Source organism: Hippocampus comes, unplaced genomic scaffold (genome assembly GCF_001891065.2).
Source record: "Hippocampus comes isolate QL1 unplaced genomic scaffold, H_comes_QL1_v1.1 scaffold45, whole genome shotgun sequence".
NCBI lineage: Eukaryota > Metazoa > Chordata > Actinopteri > Syngnathiformes > Syngnathidae > Hippocampus > Hippocampus comes.
The window spans coordinates 3,798,300-3,819,692 of NW_017805783.1; the positions used below are offsets into that span (position 1 = coordinate 3,798,300).

The 21,393-nt window shown below is 42.5% G+C and overlaps 1 protein-coding gene across 2 annotated transcripts in view; it reads left to right on the forward strand.

Annotated features, from left to right (window-relative positions):
* The window catches only part of tcf7l1b (transcription factor 7 like 1b), a 37,825-nt gene that overhangs the window by 7,466 nt on the left and 8,966 nt on the right, over positions 1–21,393 (forward strand). For both annotated transcript variants that reach the window (XM_019885301.1, XM_019885302.1), the window contains exon 4: positions 13,339–13,422. In XM_019885301.1, the coding sequence (XP_019740860.1) occupies positions 13,339–13,422 (84 nt within the window). The remainder of the gene's footprint in view (positions 1–13,338; positions 13,423–21,393) is intronic.

The window sequence follows — 21,393 nt, forward strand, 5'->3', positions numbered from 1 at the left end:
TGAATCAGCAGGACAAGCAGCGCACTTGTGTGTCACCCTTCTGACAGAACACAACTGCCAATCACCAACTGACAAAACGATAACGACACTCTGATTGGATGAATCAGTACGTACGGTTATTATTTTTTGACGTGTGGGATTTCACTGAAAAACCACAGAAAAGTCTGCAAAAAATACCAAATTATGAACACAAAAAATCTGCTGAATTCCCTGACCGCAAACCTGAAACTTGCACTGGAGGGGGTTTCATTGTACTCTTCTTTTTTAAAAGGCTCAAGTTGTTTTCCTGTGGGGGTGTGGTGGGAATATTGTGTCATTCTCTGGACTCAGTATGTAGCTCTTACACACTATAGTTTAGTTCGCCTAAAAAATGCTTTCCGTTTATAATTGTACCTTAAACGTTTCACTCCATGCTAATAAAATGTGATTGTACAGCAGGAAGAAAAAGAATATGCTCTAAACAGGGTTTCATCAGTCTGGTATTCCGAGCAGCTGTTTTCAGTTTAAGCTCTTCGGGCAGCAGTAGAAAAGGGAGAGAGAGCAAGCAAGGCAAGGGAGATTGTTGACGAGATGGTGGTGGAGGGAGCAGAAACAGGGGCAGATATGGGTCCTGCTATTCCTTGCCTGTTATCCTGAAGTGGGCCCACTTCCAGACCTTGAGGCACTCACTTATCGGGGGATTCATGTCTCCCACAGAGCACCAAGCTTTGCCATTCCCTCTCAAAGCCCAATCAGCAAACAGCAGGAAGCTATCAAATCACATACCTGTCACATCAGTACTGCGAAGATTTCTATCAGACTTTCCCTTGCCGCACATACACTCTGGCCACAGAGGGATGGTAAAGGCCATGTCATACAGTATGTGTTTTATATCAGTGAAATTGTACTGGTCATACTAAATTAAGAAGTGAATGGATATCCGTCCAGGATGAGAGTAGTTGACAGCAAGCAGAGCAGCTGCTCTTCATGTTAAACCTATAAATCATTTTTGCTGCTTCCCGCTGAGTCTGCTCCAGCGGTGGTGATGCAACTTTTTAGCATCCATTGATAGAAATGTCAGGTACATTGCATGACAACTTCATAAAAGTGTGAACCAGCCTGTTAAAGTGTTGACTTCAAAGTATCTGCTTTGGCTTTGCAAACAGTGCTGTAACAGGTAATGTAAAATTCATTTTGAAGTCACCAGACCAGCAATAGTAATTAACAGTAGCAACAAACCTGTTGTACTTCATATTAAGGGAATTTAAAAGCAGAAATTCACAGGTCAGCTCGAGGAAATCTTCAGGGCACGGCTGTTCAAAACTCGGTTATTTTTTTAACCACTGGTTAGGTAGATTAAAAAACTACAAACTTTAATACAATACAATACATACTGATTTTTAACGGCACCATTATCTCATTGTTCAAAACTGGTTAACTTTAATCGACTGGTAACTTGATGTTCAAGTTAACACACCTAAGGGAATACCACTATCATTTTAACAGTGGGGTTCTCTTTCAAAATTGCTTTCGTGGCTAATTCTGCCTTCATGATGTAAGTTCAGCACAGGAAAGAGAGTCTGTCATGGGCCTGACTTTGGCATTGGTGATTATTCAGATGAAGAGTTAGGCATCCTCTTCTGCTTTGGGAGGGCATCGATTGGTTACCAATGCAATCTACTGGAAGCTGCAAAGTCCAACAACCAGAGGACATGCACTGACTGTGGAGCTACAAGCTTTGGTTGCTCTTCGTTTCTCTGCAAGTGATGATACGAGATAGATACACATGAATCCCCTATAAGTGAGTGCCTCAAGGTCTGGAATTGGGCCCACAGTGGGCTAACAGCAAGACATAGTAGGAGTGGGTGACATGATTGAAAAGCATATTGCTGGATACGTATCTCTCTCCCCGCGTGTGTGTGTGTGTGTGTGTGTGTGTGTGTGTGTGTGTGTGTGTGTGTGTGTGTGTGTGTGTGTGTGTGTGTGTGTATATCCCTAACTATTGGACAATAAAGACCAAAACACTTGTTCGCAACACTTGTTTTAACGTTACACAACTTGGCAATCGTCTGCTTTCCACGTAGTGAAGGCCCTTCTCGCCAATCTCGTCTCGCGAGAACGGAAATCTCATCACGTGAGATTACTTAACACGAGATCAAAACAACAATGGCGGTGATTCAAACTGCATTCGTTGCTGGAAAAAAAGATTTACCGTAGTTTTTTTTTTTTTTTTAAATTTATTTATTTTTTACGAAGAAATTTCCTTGCATCCCAAAAACACATTATTTGGAACTGTGCGTCTGGCGTGAAAATTATGTGTCTAGGAGGCGGGATGCAGAGGTAACGAGATGGCTGAATATTTAATCTTCAATGCAACTATGAATAAGACAAATAAACTGACCAACATAAAGAAGAAATACATGCCTTTTTAAACATAATGTGCTTATTAGAGCTGTGCGATACAGTTAAAAAATGTTTCATATTTCTATCTATCTATCTATGTCTGTCCTCTCTCTCTCTCTCTCTATCTCTCTCTCTCTCTCGCTCTCTCTCTCTCTCTCTGTCTCTCACTTGCTCTCTCTTTCTCTCTCTCTCTGTCAGCGCATCAAGTGGATAAATTGTCACAATTGTTGTGTGGTTCAATGGGTCGCTGTGGCTCCAGTGACTCGGCACAGTGTTGTTGAGAGCAGACAGGACAGGTATAAATGTCCAGTCAGGGGGCGGGGGAACTGGCCATGTCGTGTCCTCAACACGCGGAGGAAAGGAGGAGGTGGTGACCGCAATTCACTGTTTGGAATGAACTGAAGGACCGATTTATCTTAAATAACATTTGATGATGGAGCTAAGCTGCTAGTCCGCTGCACCTACATAAGTTTCAAAGAACAATTCCATGTAACACTAAATAACTTAAAAAGGCTTCCATATTCTTTTTCATGAATATCAGCTGTTGTCTGGCAGCAAGACACATCGCAAAAGGTTCGATTCCATTCCTTCCTGTGTGGAGTTTGCATGTTCTCCCTGTGCCTGCGTGGGTTTTCACCGGGTGCTCCGGTTTCCTCCCACATTCCAAAACCATGCCTGGTAGGTTAATTGATCACTCTCAGGTGTGATTGTGCGTGCGAATTGTTGTTTGTAGATGTGTGCCGTGCGATTGCCTGATAACCAGTTCAGGGTGTACCCCGCCTGCTGCCTGAAGACTGCTGGGATAGGCTCCAGCACCCCCCGCGACCCTCATGAGGATAAAGCGGTTCAGATAATGGATGGATGGATGGAAGACTGTACTAATTTAGTGTAAACATTCTCCAATGGCCAATGTTTTTTAATTTATAAAATTAGTACGGATTTTACATTCCATGGATGGATGATTCCACAAGTTTTTGCCGCGGTATCGTTTCAGTGTGAGTATTGACATACATGCATAATTAGTATCGACGTCAGAATTTTCGTATTGTGACAACACTAGTTTGTATTTCGCCTCAGCTGACAATCTAAAAATAAGTGACAAAGACGCTGAAATATGTTGGATAATGGTGATGATATTTTGTTAAAATATTAAATTGAATAAAATCACGTCAAAATCAGGTCATTCAAGTAACACCTTTGTCAAAAATGTAATTGCAGAGAAACCTTTGACATTTGAGGGGGAGAATTTGTCCATGACTCTTTGCTGACGGTGATTATGCCAAAAATAGTTTTATTCTTTGAATACAAGTGTCCCATGAAATTAGGACACTGATAATAATGCAACCTCTGGGTGCCCCTACTTCCCTCAGTTACCCTCATAAACCAATTGTACTTATTAAGGAGTCACAATGTTCTGGCAAGCATCAAATTTGATTAAAGCCAAGCAAAAGCACAAGTCATACGAAATGTGTAGCAGCTTTATCTCAAGAGGAATTAGGGGCGAATCAACGGCAGTAACATCTGGACTGCTTGTGTCACCTCTGCCCCAATCCCAGGATATTCCTCTTTTTCTGGCCTTATCTGCTGAATTTAAAATGTTGAGGTAATATTCTTGATTAGTTCTATGAAACGACTGCGCTTGAGGTACCTTGTGTTCCTTAGACATAAGACACGAGTGAAATTCCCCATGTGCGTAACTCAGGTGAGCAGCATGACTTTGGTTTCTTTGTGTGGAGACTGAATCATGCGACATGTTCAGGTTGTACCCATCCGCTCAAGCATTCGGCGGATCTTCGTGTAGGAGTGCTTGGATGGCACTCTGTTGACATGGTCCCCTGGCCATTTCAAAAGCTAGACACCAAATCCTTACAAATGTCGCTGGCTTGTGCCTCAAATTTAGAGTATCTACATCAGGGGAAAAAGATCTAATCAACCTTATATGATATGGAATAGGCCTCGAAGCCCTTTTGTTTGATTTGTACATAGGTTGGAGGGGCTGGCCATTGGAGGTCCCTGAAGCAGGCTTTAGGGGCAGGTTTGATTCTCGTGTGAAATGGGGAGGCTCTATAGCTCTCGGCTGACTTAACTGGGCCTGTATGGGTGTGTTGGCAGGGGGAGCGCTGGCCATGAATAGGGTCTTTGACTACCTCAGACTTGCCCTGAAAGGCAGGACAAAAACCCTAGGGCAACGGCTTAGAGCCTCACAGCTGAGCTCCAGAATGCTTGGCCCAGTCTTCCTGCCTCCTTGCCTGATTTAAATACTACAGTGGCTTTCAGCATACTGGAGACGCAGGCTCACATTCACATGGCTGCACATACGCCACCGACTTTTCTCTCTTTTTGTTTACAGTATACTAATGCTAGCGCTTTAAGACTCAGTCCACAGAACCTCCCCGATGCGATGGGGAAAATGCATCGAGTCTCTATAAAAGTGCAGACTAGCTTCATGTTGTTCTTATTAGGAGGAATTAATTTTGATACTCCCTAATTGTTGGCATGTGTGTATCACTCACAATTAACTCGGCCTGTGCTTTGTGTCATTAAATACGGAGCGTTTCGCTCATCTCCACGCAATATGGATCTGTTTATAAGCAAACAAGATTGAATAATAGTGCCCGCTTCGAACAGCCTCATCGTACACATCCATCAAAAACCCAAGTAAAATGCCACACATCTTTCCCTGCAAAGTTAATGGGGTTATTGGAGTCCTGAGCAGACACTCTCCCTCCACAGTGTCTAGTTTCAGATGTCACTCAGAGCTTTGTTTGCCCCCCCAGGGTGAAGGGTTAGAGGCCAAGGTTCAGGGCCAGTTGGCTGAGTGGCCACAAAAGCCCAGGCTATCCTCGGTACATCCGATCCCTTCTTCCACACCAGCCTTCTCCCACAATGACGGGATCAGCTTGCAACATTTGCCTTTTCTTATTATAATTGAGAATTCATTTCACTTGTGTTACAATGTAATAAGGGTAGCGTTTCACAATGAAGTCAGAAATCTGGTTCCATTTTGGCCTGGATACTCAAGAGTGTAAACCTGTACAATGTGTTGCACTTCCTTGTCGGGAAGAATTCTGGAAGTTTTGCTGCCCGAGTACTGTGCCAATCCAGTAGGCACGTTGAAAACATGCTTTAATCTGCAGATTTGACATTTTCTAAGCATCAATACTCAAAGACAAGTCTCTCTTTTTGGGTCAGGCTACATTTTAAACAACGTCACTTGGGCAAAATTTCACACCAGGTAATGAAAAAAGGTCTCAAATTTCCTTTGTTTAAAAACACCTCTGGAACGGAGCACATAACCTCACCCTCATCACCCCCCATCCCCCCACCCACAATCTCGTTTTTTTCCCTGCCCCGCCACCACCCAAACATGTCCTCCAGCCAGGTTTATTATGCCGTTTCACGCAGACCAAAATTGCAGCTGCATGGAGAACAATCTGGAGCACATTAGCACAGGCACTGTGATTTATAAATTGTTTCTCAGGCCATAAATCCCTGCTGTAATTGTGCGCAAGCACCCCTCTCCTCCTCCGGTCACTCCCCCTTTCACTCTTTCCCAGTGTCTCGCTCAGAACAACTTACAGTTCTTGGGTTTACTCTAATTGTTTGCAGCAGTGTGCAGTTTGAACTGAGAAGTTCAATTGTGGCACAGATTTGAGGGTTCAGAAAGAGCTCTTCAAGAAAGATAAACTTTACTACTTGCATTCTGTTCATAAACCTTGAGAGGCAGAGTTTTGCTTTGTTAGAATAACGCAATTTGACTGGTTGTCTGTTCATGCTTTGCATTCCTGGATTCTGTGTAATTGTAAGGGGACTCCCCTGAACAAAGTCCGCAGAAATCCGATCTTTAGAGCATAATCACCTTGAGGTTCTAATTAGAGCACTCGAAAAGTGAAAGACAGCAGCAGCTGGACAGAGAGTTAAAACTGTCAAGTTCAGCCATGGGTGCTAAACATTGAAACATGGAACGGATTTTAATTGATCGGAAACACCTGCCAGTGTGCACATGAGGTGTGTTGTCTTATATCAACAGGTACATTATTCATAGATGGCTATGAATCTTTGTTTTTATGCAGTCTGATGTGACCTAAATAACCTTCCAGCTGGAAAATGTTTTTATTGCCAAGTATTAAAACATCCATCCATCCATCCATTTTCTGAACCGCTTTATCCTCACAAGGGTCGCGGGGGGTGCTGGAGCCTATCCCAGCTGTCTTCGGGCAGTAGGCATTGGACACCCTTAACTGGTTGCCAGCCAATCGCAGGGCACACAGAAGCGCAGGGCACACAGAGACGAACAACCATCCACGCTCACACTCACACCTAGGGACAATTTGGAGTGTTCAATCAGCCTGCCATGCATGTTTTTGGAATGTGGGAGGAAACCGGAGTACCCGGAGAAAACCCACGCAGGCTCGGGGAGAACATGCAAACTCCACACAGGAAGGCCGTTGCTGGAATCGAACCCCGGACCTCCGCACTGTGAGGTTGACGCACTAACCATTCGACCACCGGGCCACCAATATTAAAACAAACTAAGTTAAATGTATAGCCATATATCACTGGGTCATGAGTCCATCCTCAATACCGAAGGAACAGAACGATGAAAATGAGGCCTCCAAATTGCAAGCGGGAACATTCAACAAATGTTTGAGACTTAGAAATGCTTGGCTGCTATCCAACTCTCACTGCAGTCTGCTGACAACACGCATAGCTAACGCTGGGGAATGTCACGGCAGTAGGTCGGGTTCTGTCTCGCACTGTGGAAGGATGAATTTATACTAGGAGAATCGTTTGGTGTTGAAAAGTATCATAGCGTTTTATATCAAACAACTTCAGGTCATAATATTTTGTTTGCTATTATTTGTCTAATTTAATTAGAACCGACAAGGTGGCTTGTGACCAAATGATTTTGCTCGCAGCACCTTTGAAAATGATTTTCTTAAACATATTTTTCCATCACCTGTGCCAAGGTATTTTGAAACCCTCAATTCCCACAGGCCCGAGTGGCAGAGCATACTTGCGCCGCGTGAATGTGTTTGTGTGTCTGTGTTTGAGTGGGACAGAGCTGGCATGCAGGTGGGGAGCAGGCAGACAGGAGAGTCACAGTGGGTTTAACAGTGGGGTGTTAGGGATGTCAGGTAGTAAAATGTGAGATGAGGCAGGGCCCAGAAGTCTGCGGGCCTGGAGATTTGTGCTCGTGTTCGCAGAGCAAACACAGGAGGCATCTGCAGGCAGCTGTGTGTGTGTGTGGGGGGAAAGGTGGGGGTGGCTTGGGGAAGCTGGGTGGTGTTAGGTGGTGGTGAGGAGTGGAGGAGAAGGGGGCATGGGGGTGGACCAGCAGAGTGAACACAATCAGCCCTCTGTTTTCATAAGACTTGTGGTATGTGCGAGCAGAAACAAATGTGTTTAATTTAGTCAGTGAAAAAAAAAAACAACAACAACTTTTGCCTTCCCTACACGTATTTATGCCCACTTCACTGCCTCAAATGTCTTCACTGACTTGTCTGTTGTCAGTGACTCTTTTTAGGGAAGTTTATTTAAAAGAAGAGCCAAGAAAAATCTGAAACCGTTCCCCCATCTGGGAAAAGCAAGATGGCGGTGGGGGCTTGTGCTGTGCTATTCACCCTGTTCATTGTAAGAAGGCTTATCATTACCTCTCATGATTAAGCAGGAAATTCTGCATTGTATCAGTCAGTCTGGGTTCAGGTACAAATGAAAGTGTCTCACTTGTGTGCCACTGGCGTCGATTCGGAGGTGCACACTCATATTCTAAGTCGAGCTCTGCTATAAACCTCCAGCCGAGCGCTGCTAACCACGTTGTGTTCTGGAGTTAATTATACAGACGTTTAACGGCTGTGAATTTCAATGAAATAAGCCTATTCCCTGAACAATAAAAAGTAGCGTTCCTGTGCAACTGGACAAACAATGGCACAGGATGCAAAACGTGACGAAACCTCTGACGCTGGAAGCGTATGCCATCTTGACATGGGAGCACGCTGACACTGAGCAGAGGTGCCACTGACAATTGAAAACAGATCTGGAAGGTTTAAGAAACCACATAACTAACTTCTTGTAATTGACTTGAACAGCTTTACACCCTCTCCTCTCTGTCTTTATGAGATGGCCCTCTCCCTTACCAGATGCATAGTTATGTTCTGGCGTGTTTAATTATACAATTAGCTCTGCATGACCCGCTGTAGCAGTCCCGAGCACAATAAATCACTTATTCATCACCTTAACCATAGGTAAGGAACTTTTAGCAATTAGGTGCCATTAAAATGACCTGAAAGTCAGCTACTTATGGTAGCTGCACGGTACAACAGCACATGCGAGCTCTGAGTTAGCGCTCTAAAGCTGTGGATACAGGAAGCAATAACTCAGGATGGTGTCATGCAAAAGGAAGGAAAAAAAAATCCTGCAAATGTTGCTTGACTTGCAAAAATTTAAACTCACTGGGTTAGAATATTCAAGAAGCATGTTTGGGGGTGGGTTGTTCATGCTGTTTTATTACTGGAACTGCAGTAAATTCACTCCTAGGATTTTTCAAATGAACCCAGCTTGTGGGCCAGTTTGACAACCTAAAGAATACGCATGAGTCAGTCACGCATTTTTAGCTTGTTGCACAGAGCAAAATGTGGACTGTGACGCTGCTGCTGCTCACTGTTACAACAAACATTATTTTTCTCCAAATATTCTGAACTAATCTGAAAATGTTCAACAGAGGTGCAGGCGGCTCGATTGTAATCATCTTCGAAATCTTGGAAAAACATTGAAGCCGTGTTGTTCGGACCTCCCTGATGCTTCCTCCACTCTTCACTCTCCTTTCTCCCTCTTTGCACTAATAGTTCTTTTGTGTACAAGAGCATGTTAAGAGGCCAATGAGCCTGGCCTTAATAGGCCGTGTTACCATAGAAACCACAGCACTCTGGATGTCTGACCTTTGACCCATTTTTTTTTAACCGGCTGTGAATAAGAGTGCAGGACGACCAAGCGGGTCACAATGGAAGCCCGGCAAACCGAGGGAGTGTCCCTGACATAGTCACTTAACTTCATTCCTCAGTAGGCTAATGGGCACTTCAAATGTGGTAGCCATTAGCAGGATGCTGTCTCCAACACAGAACCGTAGGCTTTACGGAAGTTGATATAAAAAGACCCTGTGCTTCATGACAAAATAACGGGAATAAGTGGCAAAAGTAGTTGAAATAATTTGGCAACGCCGGTTTAGCGTGCAGTTTTCAGGGTAACAAAAATGTACCGAATAGAGTGCAAGAGACATGATGTTTAGCTGAAAGAAGGGGCTTACTTTCAACTCCGCCTTCTAAACATGTTTGTTGTTTCTCTCTTTTTGTACCCTCTTTGTAGATAGTCTTAATAAATGGCTTCCTCCTTCACTAATCCACTTATTTCATGGTGATGGGATAAGAAGGTCTGTTTTGGCCCAATAGGGCTTTGCAGGTCTGACCAGCTGAGCTGCTCGTCATTTCCCCATCAATTACACACTAATTAGCACAATGGCTACGGAGGTTTGCTTAAGAATTGTCAATGTAATTGCCTCTAATGTTGGCAAACAATGACTTTAATGCAAACTTGGAGACTAGGCGGGGGCTACTTATCACAGTTCCTTTGTTCCGAACGCTTTAATTGTGTTTCATGCATAGATCGGATTGAGGTGTCAATAGCCCCGCATAAGCAGGTGATATCAGCAGAGTAAACCAGGGAGGGACTGTTGTGTCGGGACCTGACGGGGGCTATTGTCTGGAGCTGCTGTTCATATGGGCAGGGGATGGTAATTAACACCTCAGTCAAAAGAGCAAGCTGTGTGGCCCATTTGTTTGCTGTTGGGGGCTAAAAGAAAACAATGGGGAGGGGTTCTCCACACAGTAGGTGATTGACATTATCTGCTGGAGCGATCCGTGGAGGCATTCCTGCCGCTATGCTATTCACTACAAGTTAGGCGAAGCCATTTCACAAGCGCGAGGCCTCGTATGAGCCGCCCCTTTGCACACATTCACTCTTTTATTTGCCCTTTGACTTTGTCTGATTGGATCGGAGCTGCATACGGTGAAACGTTTTCCCGCTCCGATTGTAGTTTGTTGTAGAATTTTAGATTGAATTCCAACAATTTTCAGTTTTTCTGATTGTGCAATTATTACTGCTCTGCCTCTGAAATATGAGATTAGTTGCTTGTATAGTTCCGGATTTTTTTTTTCTTTTTGTCACTTTGGCCGAGTGTGTGACTTAGTTTGACAGCAAATGTCCGCACATCTGTCTCTTTTCGACACTGTGATGTTGGCCTGCAGTGTGGCACCACACACTTCACAGATGACAAAGACTCTTGGCTGTGTTTTCCAGCGCCCTGTGAGAGCAGTGTAACAATTAGAACCCCACTTTGGCAGGCCACATGCCCCAGAGCATATGTCATATTCACTCTTCAAAAAGCTAACGGGTCCCAGTTCCAGTTTGGAAAAATTCTGTCGGATCTTTGCCACCTTTGTTGCATCTGGTTCCTGTGAAAGTAGCACAGTGACTGATGTTTATTCTGAGCTTTGGAGGCTGCAAGCAAGACTGGAAGACAATTAAAGAATTGTAAAAATGGATCAGCTTAACATTACTGAGCCACACATTTCTTTCATTTGTCTGTCCACGTCTATCGAATAGTGCTTCCAACTCTCATACTGAACCAGACACAGACACAATAAAGCTTACGAGCTTGCAATTTATTTAAAATTGCAAACTTATGTGGGTGGTCTCAAAATATAGAACACTGGAAAACAAATTTTTACATTTTTGAATCAGACTTTTCATGATGATTTTTGAGCTGCTTCAGAATATCTAGCACATCACACCATAAATAAAATAATAATAATAAAACATGGAATCATATTTATGAATTAAGGGTGAGGTTCAACAACAGGTGGAATTTTCCTTAAACGTCATAGCTATAAGTTACAACGCATGGTAAAATCCTCATCGCGCAAGTTTTTGTGGGTCAGACTTTAAAAAAATGATGTGCTTGAAAAAAAGTAAAGACATTTTTAACTCAGTGTCAAACATACGTTAAGTGATACGAACCCATCTCTGTTTTCAAATTTGTCACTTGTTATTTTGTTATCAAGTGGCATTTATTCGTTTCTCACAGAAGTTTTAGATAAGTTTTTGCTGAGCCACACAGCTCATCAATCCTGGTCATTTGTTTTCTGAAACAACTCACATCGCCTTATACTGTCACACCCCCTCTCACGTGTTTGTGAGTGGTACTGAATTATGCTGTAGTTTGTATCATTCACCCAACGGCGAATTTGACAGTAAGCAATTGGAAACGTGCGAACAGTTGCTCCATTGGGCGCACTGGCAATTAAAAGAAAGGTAGGCGCTCTTAAAAAAGGGGCCTCGGGGCACGTTCCTCATTCTTGGCAGAAAGCTGTCAGAAATGGATGGATTGGGTAGGAGAGTCATGGTGGGCAGGGCTGGGCTTAACCAAATGCTCACAATAGCACTTGTTTCATTTGTGGAAGGCCTCATGATTGACATAGATTAGATGTAGAAAACTGCATTGTTTTGGATTTTATCCCCACAGTGCAGCATTCATTAGGCACCATGCACACAGTGACAGAAAGTTTCAATAGTGAGCTAGCAGTCTGTAAAAGCAACTGCCTCCTGACAGTTGTATGGACTTGGGCCCATTAGTTGGAACCCACAATTCAGCCTCGCGTAGAATAGTGAAAATGAAGAGGGCTGATGTCAAGAAATTCCCCTCTTTTCTCGAAGAAAAAAAGGGTCCCCTTCCCCCTGGCCCGGTACTCTGTTGGACCCCAGCTGTCAGGAAACAATACCCTCCGCCTGCTCGACAAACTCATTCCTGAAAATGTTTTTTTCCCCTCTTGTCCCCCCCACCAGCCACCCCCTCGCTGTAATGTATTTTCCATTTTTAACCCACAGCCATCCAAGCTTCCTTCCTCCTTACAAACAGGAGTGATGAATGGTGTTTTAAAAATCCAAACGTGAAAGCATGACTGCTCCAGCAAGCTTGTTTGTCATCATTTACCCTGCACCCCTTTTTGAAAATGGGACAAAGGTCTTCATATAGATATAGATATATACCTGTATATTCATCTTTTTTTTTTGTGTGTATTTTGGATCAGCCTGCTGATGAACAGAGCCCATTAGCACAATAACAGTGGTGTAGTGAGCTGGAATTCAGAGCACATGATTCACACGCGGGAAAAATAAAATCAACTTTGATACTTTTATTTGTTTATTTCTTTATTTTTAAACATGGACACGGATGAGGAAAATTAATCTGAGATTGTATGAATGTGAAAAAAAATAACACATGCATGACAAACTGCCGTATGCGACATTTAAAGTGATTCATAAACCAGATGGTGGAGACGTGCTTTTCGAAATTTGGCTTCATGCTAACCCGATTGCTGGAGGACAAAAAAATGTTGAACGTGTTGTGTTGTGCTATAAATCAAAAGAGGAGGGAAAAAACTTGAGGAAACAGTTTTCTGCGGCCGGTTGGTGAGTGCTACCGAACGCAAAGAATTACACAACCCAGATGATAACTTTGAAAAATGCATGAAAAATAGTGATACCGAAGGTGGGACAAAAGGCCAAATCAATTGAGAGAGTTTGCGTCAACTCTGCAGCCCAACCTTTCCTTGTACTCTTGTCGGGGCTTCCTTCCAGCTGTCGCTTCTCAACCGCGCTGCGATGGGCATCCACAGCTGCCCTCTTGTTTTTCCTTGACAAACAGCAATTTCACAGCCATCCACCACTCTGTTGTTGACACCAGTCACTTTTACTTTTCCTGTGGCCCCTAAAGTTGATTTGATATAACTTGAAATCATTCTGCATGAACCCAGCAAATATTATCTTCATGTACCGCTATGTTAGTCTTGCTACGTGCCCTGTGCTGTTCCTTCAATCTGCTGTTTTGCCTTTTCTCCACAGTATTTGCAGATGAAATGGCCTCTTTTGGATGTCCCAGGCTCTGCAGGACTCAAAGATTCTCGCTCTCCAACACCGGGCCATTTAGTGAGTGCACATGAACACTATAACACAGCAGCTGAAAACACCTTAATTGAAATATTTGATTAGATCTCGGATCAAGTTTTGAGTCAGCGTTGCCTGTTTTACAGAGTCTTTTTCACATTAGTTGGCGTTGATGCGGGCATCAGAGATAAAGAGAGTTCTGTTTGACAAAAGTGCTGCATGACCCAAAGGGGTGAAGAAAATCAAAATTGGGGACGAGGGGTTTATCAATGAGAATCACACAAAATAAACTCTCCCGCAGTATACGTTCACCCCCCCGCCTCCCTCCCAAAAAGAAATCACTCCTCCCTGCATGTTTAGTACTAATGAGATATTTCCTCCAGACTGGAACCTCAAAACGTTAATCAAATTATCAAACCAATCATGCAAGTTTAAGGGAAGAATCCATTTACAGTGAAGAAATTATTTGCTTGAATCGAACTATCAGCATAATGTGGTTACTCCCAATAACAGAGTTATAGTCTGCACTTAAGTCTTCTGGTTCACATCCCTCCACATTCAGTTCGAAACAGCTGCAGCAGCCAGAGGGCAAACTGCTGACTTCTTTGTCCGTCAATATGGCAATAACTCAGTTTCTTCCATAAAATTCAAAGTGTGATGCTCTATGCCCGTCTTGAACTTTCCCACTCAGGTGTAAACCTGTAGACCTCGCAGTATCTCACTGCAGTTCGACTATGCATGGCGTCAATGGACCCGTTTGGTTTGTGTTTTGGCTGGGACTTTTAGGACTGAAAACATTCATGTTTTTAATTTGCTTAACTTTGCGTGAAGTTCTTGGCACCTATCAACATCCTCACCTGTTTGATTGTATTGATAGAGAAGTCATGCCAAGCGACCGCATGGAAAAAGAGTCACACTTAAGTAAAGAAGCCATTGTGACTCAGCCGCTTGACCTTAGATACCCTGTCTAACCATGCTTGCTGAGTTTGTGGTCAATTTGCCGCTTCCCATAATCGCAGCGATGCACATGACAAAGTCCTCATCGAGTGCATTCAATGGGATACTGTTGTGGACGGGGTGGTGTTGGCCCGTGGGAATCCACCGCGTCTACTCTCACTTGAAAACCAATGATAAATATTTTATTAGAAAAAAAAGAAAGTCTTGACCTACTATCGACCTTGATAAACTTTCTTTGACACTTAACAGCTTCTTTGCAACTTCACAGTGTGTTGTTGACCTCATTTTGAAGGATCAAAATGACATCAGCAATTGCAGTTTGGGATTTTGGGGGCTTTAGATGATGACATGATTATCATCAGTTTATTAATTAAATTAAAGTAACAGAAAATATTTCAGTCCTTTCAAAAGGTAGATTTTATGATTACACTGTAACGGATATGACCTGTTACTGATTGACGACTAGTTCAGGTGGTACCCCGCCTCTCTCACCCAATGACAGCTGGAATGGGCACCAGCATGCCCGCGACCCTACTAATGATGAGCGGTTCTCAGAATGGATGGATGCATGTTTCCAGATCAACTGTATATTTACTATTTTGCATATTTAAATGGGTAGCTTGCAAAAAAAAAATAATAATAAGATAAAAACAAACTTTTTGTCATTTTAGTTAAAATGGTAATTTTGACTCGATAGTGCCCAGGTGTCCTGGGAGCAACTACGTAACTGCGTTGGCCCAGTTGAAGCTCACTGATGTTGGCCCGTCTGGGCCAGTAAACAATTTTTACATAAATGGATTGAAATCAACATATTCTTGCTTTTATTTTATTTACTAGTTTCTACTAATCCACTTGAATTGATCAGTCATCATTGCTCTCACTACAATGCTGCAAATATCTTTTTACAAGTCAGGTCCTTCTATAAGGAATCGCTTAAAGAAGACATTGCCCAAAAACGTTAAATATTAAGTTGGATTTTCAAAATAAATTATCCATCCATCCATCCATTATTTGAACCGCTTGTCCTCACGAAGCGATGGCTATGAATCTTTGTTTTTATGCAGTCTGATGTGACCTAAATAACCTTTCAGCGGGAAAATGTTTTTATTGCCAAATATTAAAACATCCATCCATCCATTTCCGAACCACTTTATCCTCACAAGGGTCACGTGGGGGTGCTGGAGCCTATCCCAGCCGTCTTCGGGCAGCAGGCGAGGTACACCCTGAACTGGTTGCCAGGCGAATGCAGCGCACACATATACGAACAACCTTTCACACCTATGGTCAATTTAGACTGCATGTTTTTAGAATGTGGGAGGAAACCATAGTACCCAAAGGAAACCCACACAGGCATGGGGAGAATATGCATACTCCACACGGGAAGGCCGCAGCCTGCCAATGCCCATTACACTGTGTCGTCCACTCTGTCACTAGCCGCAGCAATATAGAGTATATTAATAATAGACAAAATAGAGATTTATTTGATATGCAACAAACCACTGTGCCTGATAAAAAAAAAAAACCAACAAAAAACAAACAACAACGAATCAGAGACAAAAGGTGTGCATTACAAGGTCTCAGTCATTTGTTGCAAAAAAAAAAAAAACCTTCCAAGTGATAACATTTGGTGTTATCGTAACACTGCATTACGAATAAGGTCAGTCAGTGCAAGACCGCAGAGATGTGCCTGTGATGAGTGTACCTGTGAGCATGCGGCAAATGACTGACACCTTGTAAGTCATGCTTTCTGTCTCTTTTTCCTTGTATATAAACTTAGAGGCACAAGATGGAGCCAAGGAAGAATGCTTCTTTTTCAGAGATCATATTTATCATGTATTCCTGTCAAGTCATGATGACTTTGTTTAGGAATTAGCAACTTATATGACAAAAAGTGTTAGTTAGTGTAATTCATTTTTTATTCGGCAGACCAAATGCATGTGTGAGCAACCGAATCCCTCATTCCATAAAGTCAATACAATTCAAGCGAATGCCATGTAATTGAAATTTATATTGGGTAATAAAGGGCAGTCACTTTATTTCACTGATCTTTTACTGGCACAACCCTACCTCTATCTTCTAATCAAAAGCCATACACTTTAAAAAATATATTTCAATTTAATGTAAATTGAGATGTAATGCAGAATAAAGTATGCAAAAATGGAGTGGAAATGCTTTAGATTTTGTAGGGAGAACTCCAAGTGGTGGAATTCACCATGCATTCTGCGGTGACAAGAGGACCACTTGATCTAAGATGGTAAACGTTCTAATCTTGGGTACCCTGGGTACAGAGGAGAGAAAGTGTCCATACACCTCACTTCGGGCCAGGAGCCCACATTCCCCTCTGGTGTCTCGCTGCTTTAGAGGGAGCAAGGCTGATTATGTGCTCATTACCCAGCTCGCGGCAGGCTGTCTCCCCAAGCCTGCAAGGCTCCCGATGGCCCCCAACTCCGCACTAATGAGAGTAAGGGGAACGGGTGGTCACCCACAGGGGTCCAAGGATTACTGCCCAGGGTGAAAAGGGAGCGAGAGTGAAACCCAAGGAGAGGATGAGGATACACCAGTCGGGGCTGCTTAAGCAGCTACTCATTTCCTAACATGGCAGGCATTATTTTTTTTCTTGTTAGAGTCCACTAGAAGGGACTTAAATGGTAGGCTCTTGGAAATCCTAAACAACATACTGTACACAGTATTATGTACTGTACAACTCTGCGTTCAAGCCTTTCCAGTCTATTTTTAATGAGACATGTTCAGCAGTCTAACATCATTATATGTACGCCTATAAATTCAGGAGCTATACCATAACTTGGTTTTATGCTGAGACTGTGCTATCAAGATATACTTACAATATTATCCATTACTCATCACAATCATAAGTACTAGTTGGAATAATGTTACTGTGCTAATTTTGGTGGTGTAGAACAAAGGATAACACTGTACATTGGAAATCATAGCAATTTCTCGGAATGTCAGCGAAAGACCAGTCCCGTCACTATGCAGATAAGGTCCATAGGGTCTCTATGCAAATCAAAGTCTCCTTTGGCCTGAGATCCTCAATTATTCAACAGACAGGTTTGTTCAGAATTCAGTGAGTATTGCATTTGATAGTAACGATAGTAGTGGGAAGAGTGGGATGAAGGGAATTGCGTCTCGGTGAGGATAGCAGGCACTCGGCAAACAACTCAAACCCCCAAAGCCCTCACACTGTATGTGTTTGTGTTCTACTGGCCGCTTCTTTATGAATAATCCATCAAATGTGCTGCAGGGCCAGGTGATGCCGTATGGGGAACTTGTCATCCCATCATTGGTGGCTGAACTGGACTTGAGAGTAGAGGTGCTGCTGTATGAATTATACGTGCATCATTTTCTAAAACTCAGCAATTCCCAGACATTAACACTGATCTGATAATGGCTGTGTATGGCACTCATTGAGGCCATTCCGGCACTTGCAGTAATTGATATAAAAGGCCTCTCCGCTCTTTGTCAATGCCTTCTGCTGTTACACTTGATTTGTGGAAGCGCTGACACTTCACTGGGGTAAAATTGACCAGTGTTTGACCCCTAAATGCTTATCAGATCACAGCTCAAATATGGGTAGATCTTCCGTTGACATTGATGCAAGAATTGACTTCTTTGTTAGTTTTGTCTGACTGCCAAATGCCAGTAAGAGACACGGTCTAGTCAACATGTCATAAGTCACTTAGTCATCAAATTCTTAAAGTAATTTAAGTGATATGCTCAAGAGGAACATTCCTCACATGGAGGGTGTCTACCTGCATTTGTTTATGCTTTGGACTCAACTATAATTTCAGAACTGAGATTCATTCTAAATGTTATAGCCTCATTTTAAGCCATTTAGGCTTCTGCTTCAGACATAATCATTATTTTTTGTTTTAAATGGTTAATCGTCATTAAGCTTAATTGCCATACTGTGGCCGTAGATGCAACCCAGGCAGGTTTTCACCTATTTCGGAGCGGCTAACTCTTGCTGTTGTTTTGTGCCAGATAGGTAGCTAGCTCTCTCAGCTAACCGGCTAACATTCATCAACTTTCATCTTAATGGCACAGGCGGGTGACCCTATGCCATGCTGTGGTTTTCCTGTTCCGCTTTTTCGCATTTTCCCACAGTGGCTTATTTGATCCAGGGATCGAGGCTGCACCCAATTTCATAATGTGGCGACTGAAAAAAGCAATAGGTTGTCAACATACAACCGACCAAAGTCTCCTCGACTCTCAAACAATATTTCTTTTCCTCTATTGAAACATGGGGTAAAAATGTTCGCGAGTGCAATCATCTCTTGCCGGATCCCATTCACTTGAATGAGAGTCACAGCTGAGATTCTCTCGGCGGTTGCCCGGCTTGGAGTGCTCAGACGCCCGAAATTGATAATGACCGAGAAATGTCTTTTGCTCTTAACTGTACTTTTACCTTATTTGCTGGAGTCTATAATTGTGTGGACTTAATCAACTTTGGATTACATTAGAAAATGAAGAGTTCTAGCGTCCGGGCATGATGTTGAAAAAAAAAATAAATGAAAAGATGTGCTCTACTGTGCGGTAATTTTGAGAACATTCATTGTACACATCTCAAAAGTCCAAATCAAATCTCAGGGCTGTATTGTGAAAACGTCAACGTCATGTTTTGTGAGCATGTGTGTCACATCATGGATGCATTGCATTCACATTAGAAGTCACATTATTGTGTAAATAAACCTTTTTGTACTTGATCTTATTCTTGTCTGCGTTTACGGGATCCACTCCTGTTACGGACTGTTCCAGAACCATAACACCAATAGGGCGGCCATATTGGCCTAAATATGAGGCGTAAACTGGATACTTATGAATACGCCACTGGTGCCACTTCCTTCTTTGTTCCCTTGCTTCCTTGATTCCTTGCTTCCTTTTTTCTTGCTTTATTATTTCCTTGCGTCCTAGTTTCTTTGCTTTCTTCCTTCCTTGGTTCCTTGATTGCTTCCTTGCATCCTTGTTTCCTTCAATATTAAGAAAAAGCCAAATATTGCCTTTTCCCCCCTGCTATTATTTACACAACTGTTCAGCTGACTCTTAAGACTGCATTTTTTTCAAAATTCCAAAATAGAGAAATTAATATTTGGGATATTTTTCCTCTACTTCCTACATTTTTTTGACCGATTCAAACCGTTCCTTCCTCGACATGTTCTTTCTCTTCAATGTCATTCTATATAATTCTACATCATTTGATACCATTCCAACTCATTCCACAAATTTTCATTCAGCCTTTCACCTCTCAGCCTTCACATGCAATTTCTCCAGAAACTGCATTCTGGAGTTTAATCTTTATACTGACCAGTTTATTTGACTTTTTCATAGTTTGCCTTGTCTTCTTATTAAAGGTTAAATATGACATGTTAAAATAAAACTAACTACATTCAGCCCTTTTTCTTCAGGTTTGAGTTTTAAAAAAGTCAATAATTATTGAAAAACCAATATGAAATACTTTTCCGCCATATCGCCCAGTCCTACCGTGTGTATTAGCCAAACAAATTCAGAGGATTTATGTTTGTGTCCCACAGATGCTTTGCTGATTTTGCGTGCCCTCTTAAGTTAATGACCATTGCGGATTTTCACACCATGAGTTGGCGACTGCGGTAATATGATGCCACCCTGTTCTTTATTATTTTAACCCTGGAATATTGCTGCCATTGACCTTTTCAGAGGCAATGACCAGACGTAAAACACACGTTGTCTTTGACGAATGGCAGTATTTGGAGTGGTTGATTTTAAAGACATAGGACACGGTCAGTCTCGCTCTCACGTTCGCTTCCTGTTGGCGTTGACAAACAAGGCTTGGATTGCTCAGCATGCCAGGCATTCTTTTCACCCTGTCTTTCCTGGAGTTTTGAAAGGCCTCTGAGCCTCCCACCCAGAATCGCCAAGCATAAAGACACACAAAGCTGCAGGGTTATTCAGTTTGTTCAAAGCTCTCTTCCCCATCGGCTGTTTGCCTAGTAATTCAATTCAGATGTGCAGGATCCAAAAACATGTTTGCTTGAATGAAATCCACCCCTCCACCCACATTGACTAAGGACTGTGCTTTTCTTAGCGCCATTCCGAATTGGACTGCCAAGCGAGGTATACTACCACCTTGGCCTTTCCAGTTAGCTTCAGAGGCTCTAAGGGTGAGACAGAGATATTTTCTCTGCACTGGCTCTTTTTCAGTTTGCCTTTTTTCCTGTTAAAACTTCCTGTTACTAGGTCCTATCGCTGCAGGACCAGTTCCTGCTATTTTTAAGTCACTGGCTAAGAGGTATGCGGGACTGCGAACTTGTTTGCAGAAAGCACTTCTCTGTAAAGAGCAAGGTTTCTCTCTGCCATTGTCGATACCATCTGGTTCCAGGTTGCTTGTTATGTGTTCAACCACGTTGATGTTGTTTATATTTAAAACACAGCTCACGTTACACGCGGTTTCTTTAGTACACTTTGCTTGTGGGTCATGTATACAGCTATATGAAGCTGTCATAGGGCGGAGTAATATTACCTAAAAAAGTCATTTAAGCCATTGACGCATTACTTTTTAAGTTTGAGCCATGATTAAGTCATTCACCTCGCTTTTTTTTGTACTGTAGATTTGAAGTATTTATCAACATAATTGGGATTAATTAGTTTAGATGAAAGAAAAAAATAGTGATTAAATTTTGTTGACAACCTAAAGTGGGATGACTTGAACTTCTCTGTCCTCAACCCGGAGAAAACAGGTCATAATAGCTTGGTCATTTTGTCAGGCTGAACTCAAAGGCAGTTTGGAGTTGAAATGTGGGCTTTCAAACTCTGATATGTTTAGAGCACAGTATTGGCATATTCAAGCCAATTAATTATTAATAGGCATCATTTCAAATTCTCACTGAACTGCTTCCCAAAATGTGTTGGCACCTTGGTCTAGAGGTCTCAAACAGCCTTCACAATATAGGGAAAATTCCAGTATATCATACACAAGTAGAACAACAAAGCAGAACTCAAATATACATGACATGTGGGACCTGGGATTCCAATTGAGCGTGCCACAATAATTCTGGCTTGAAG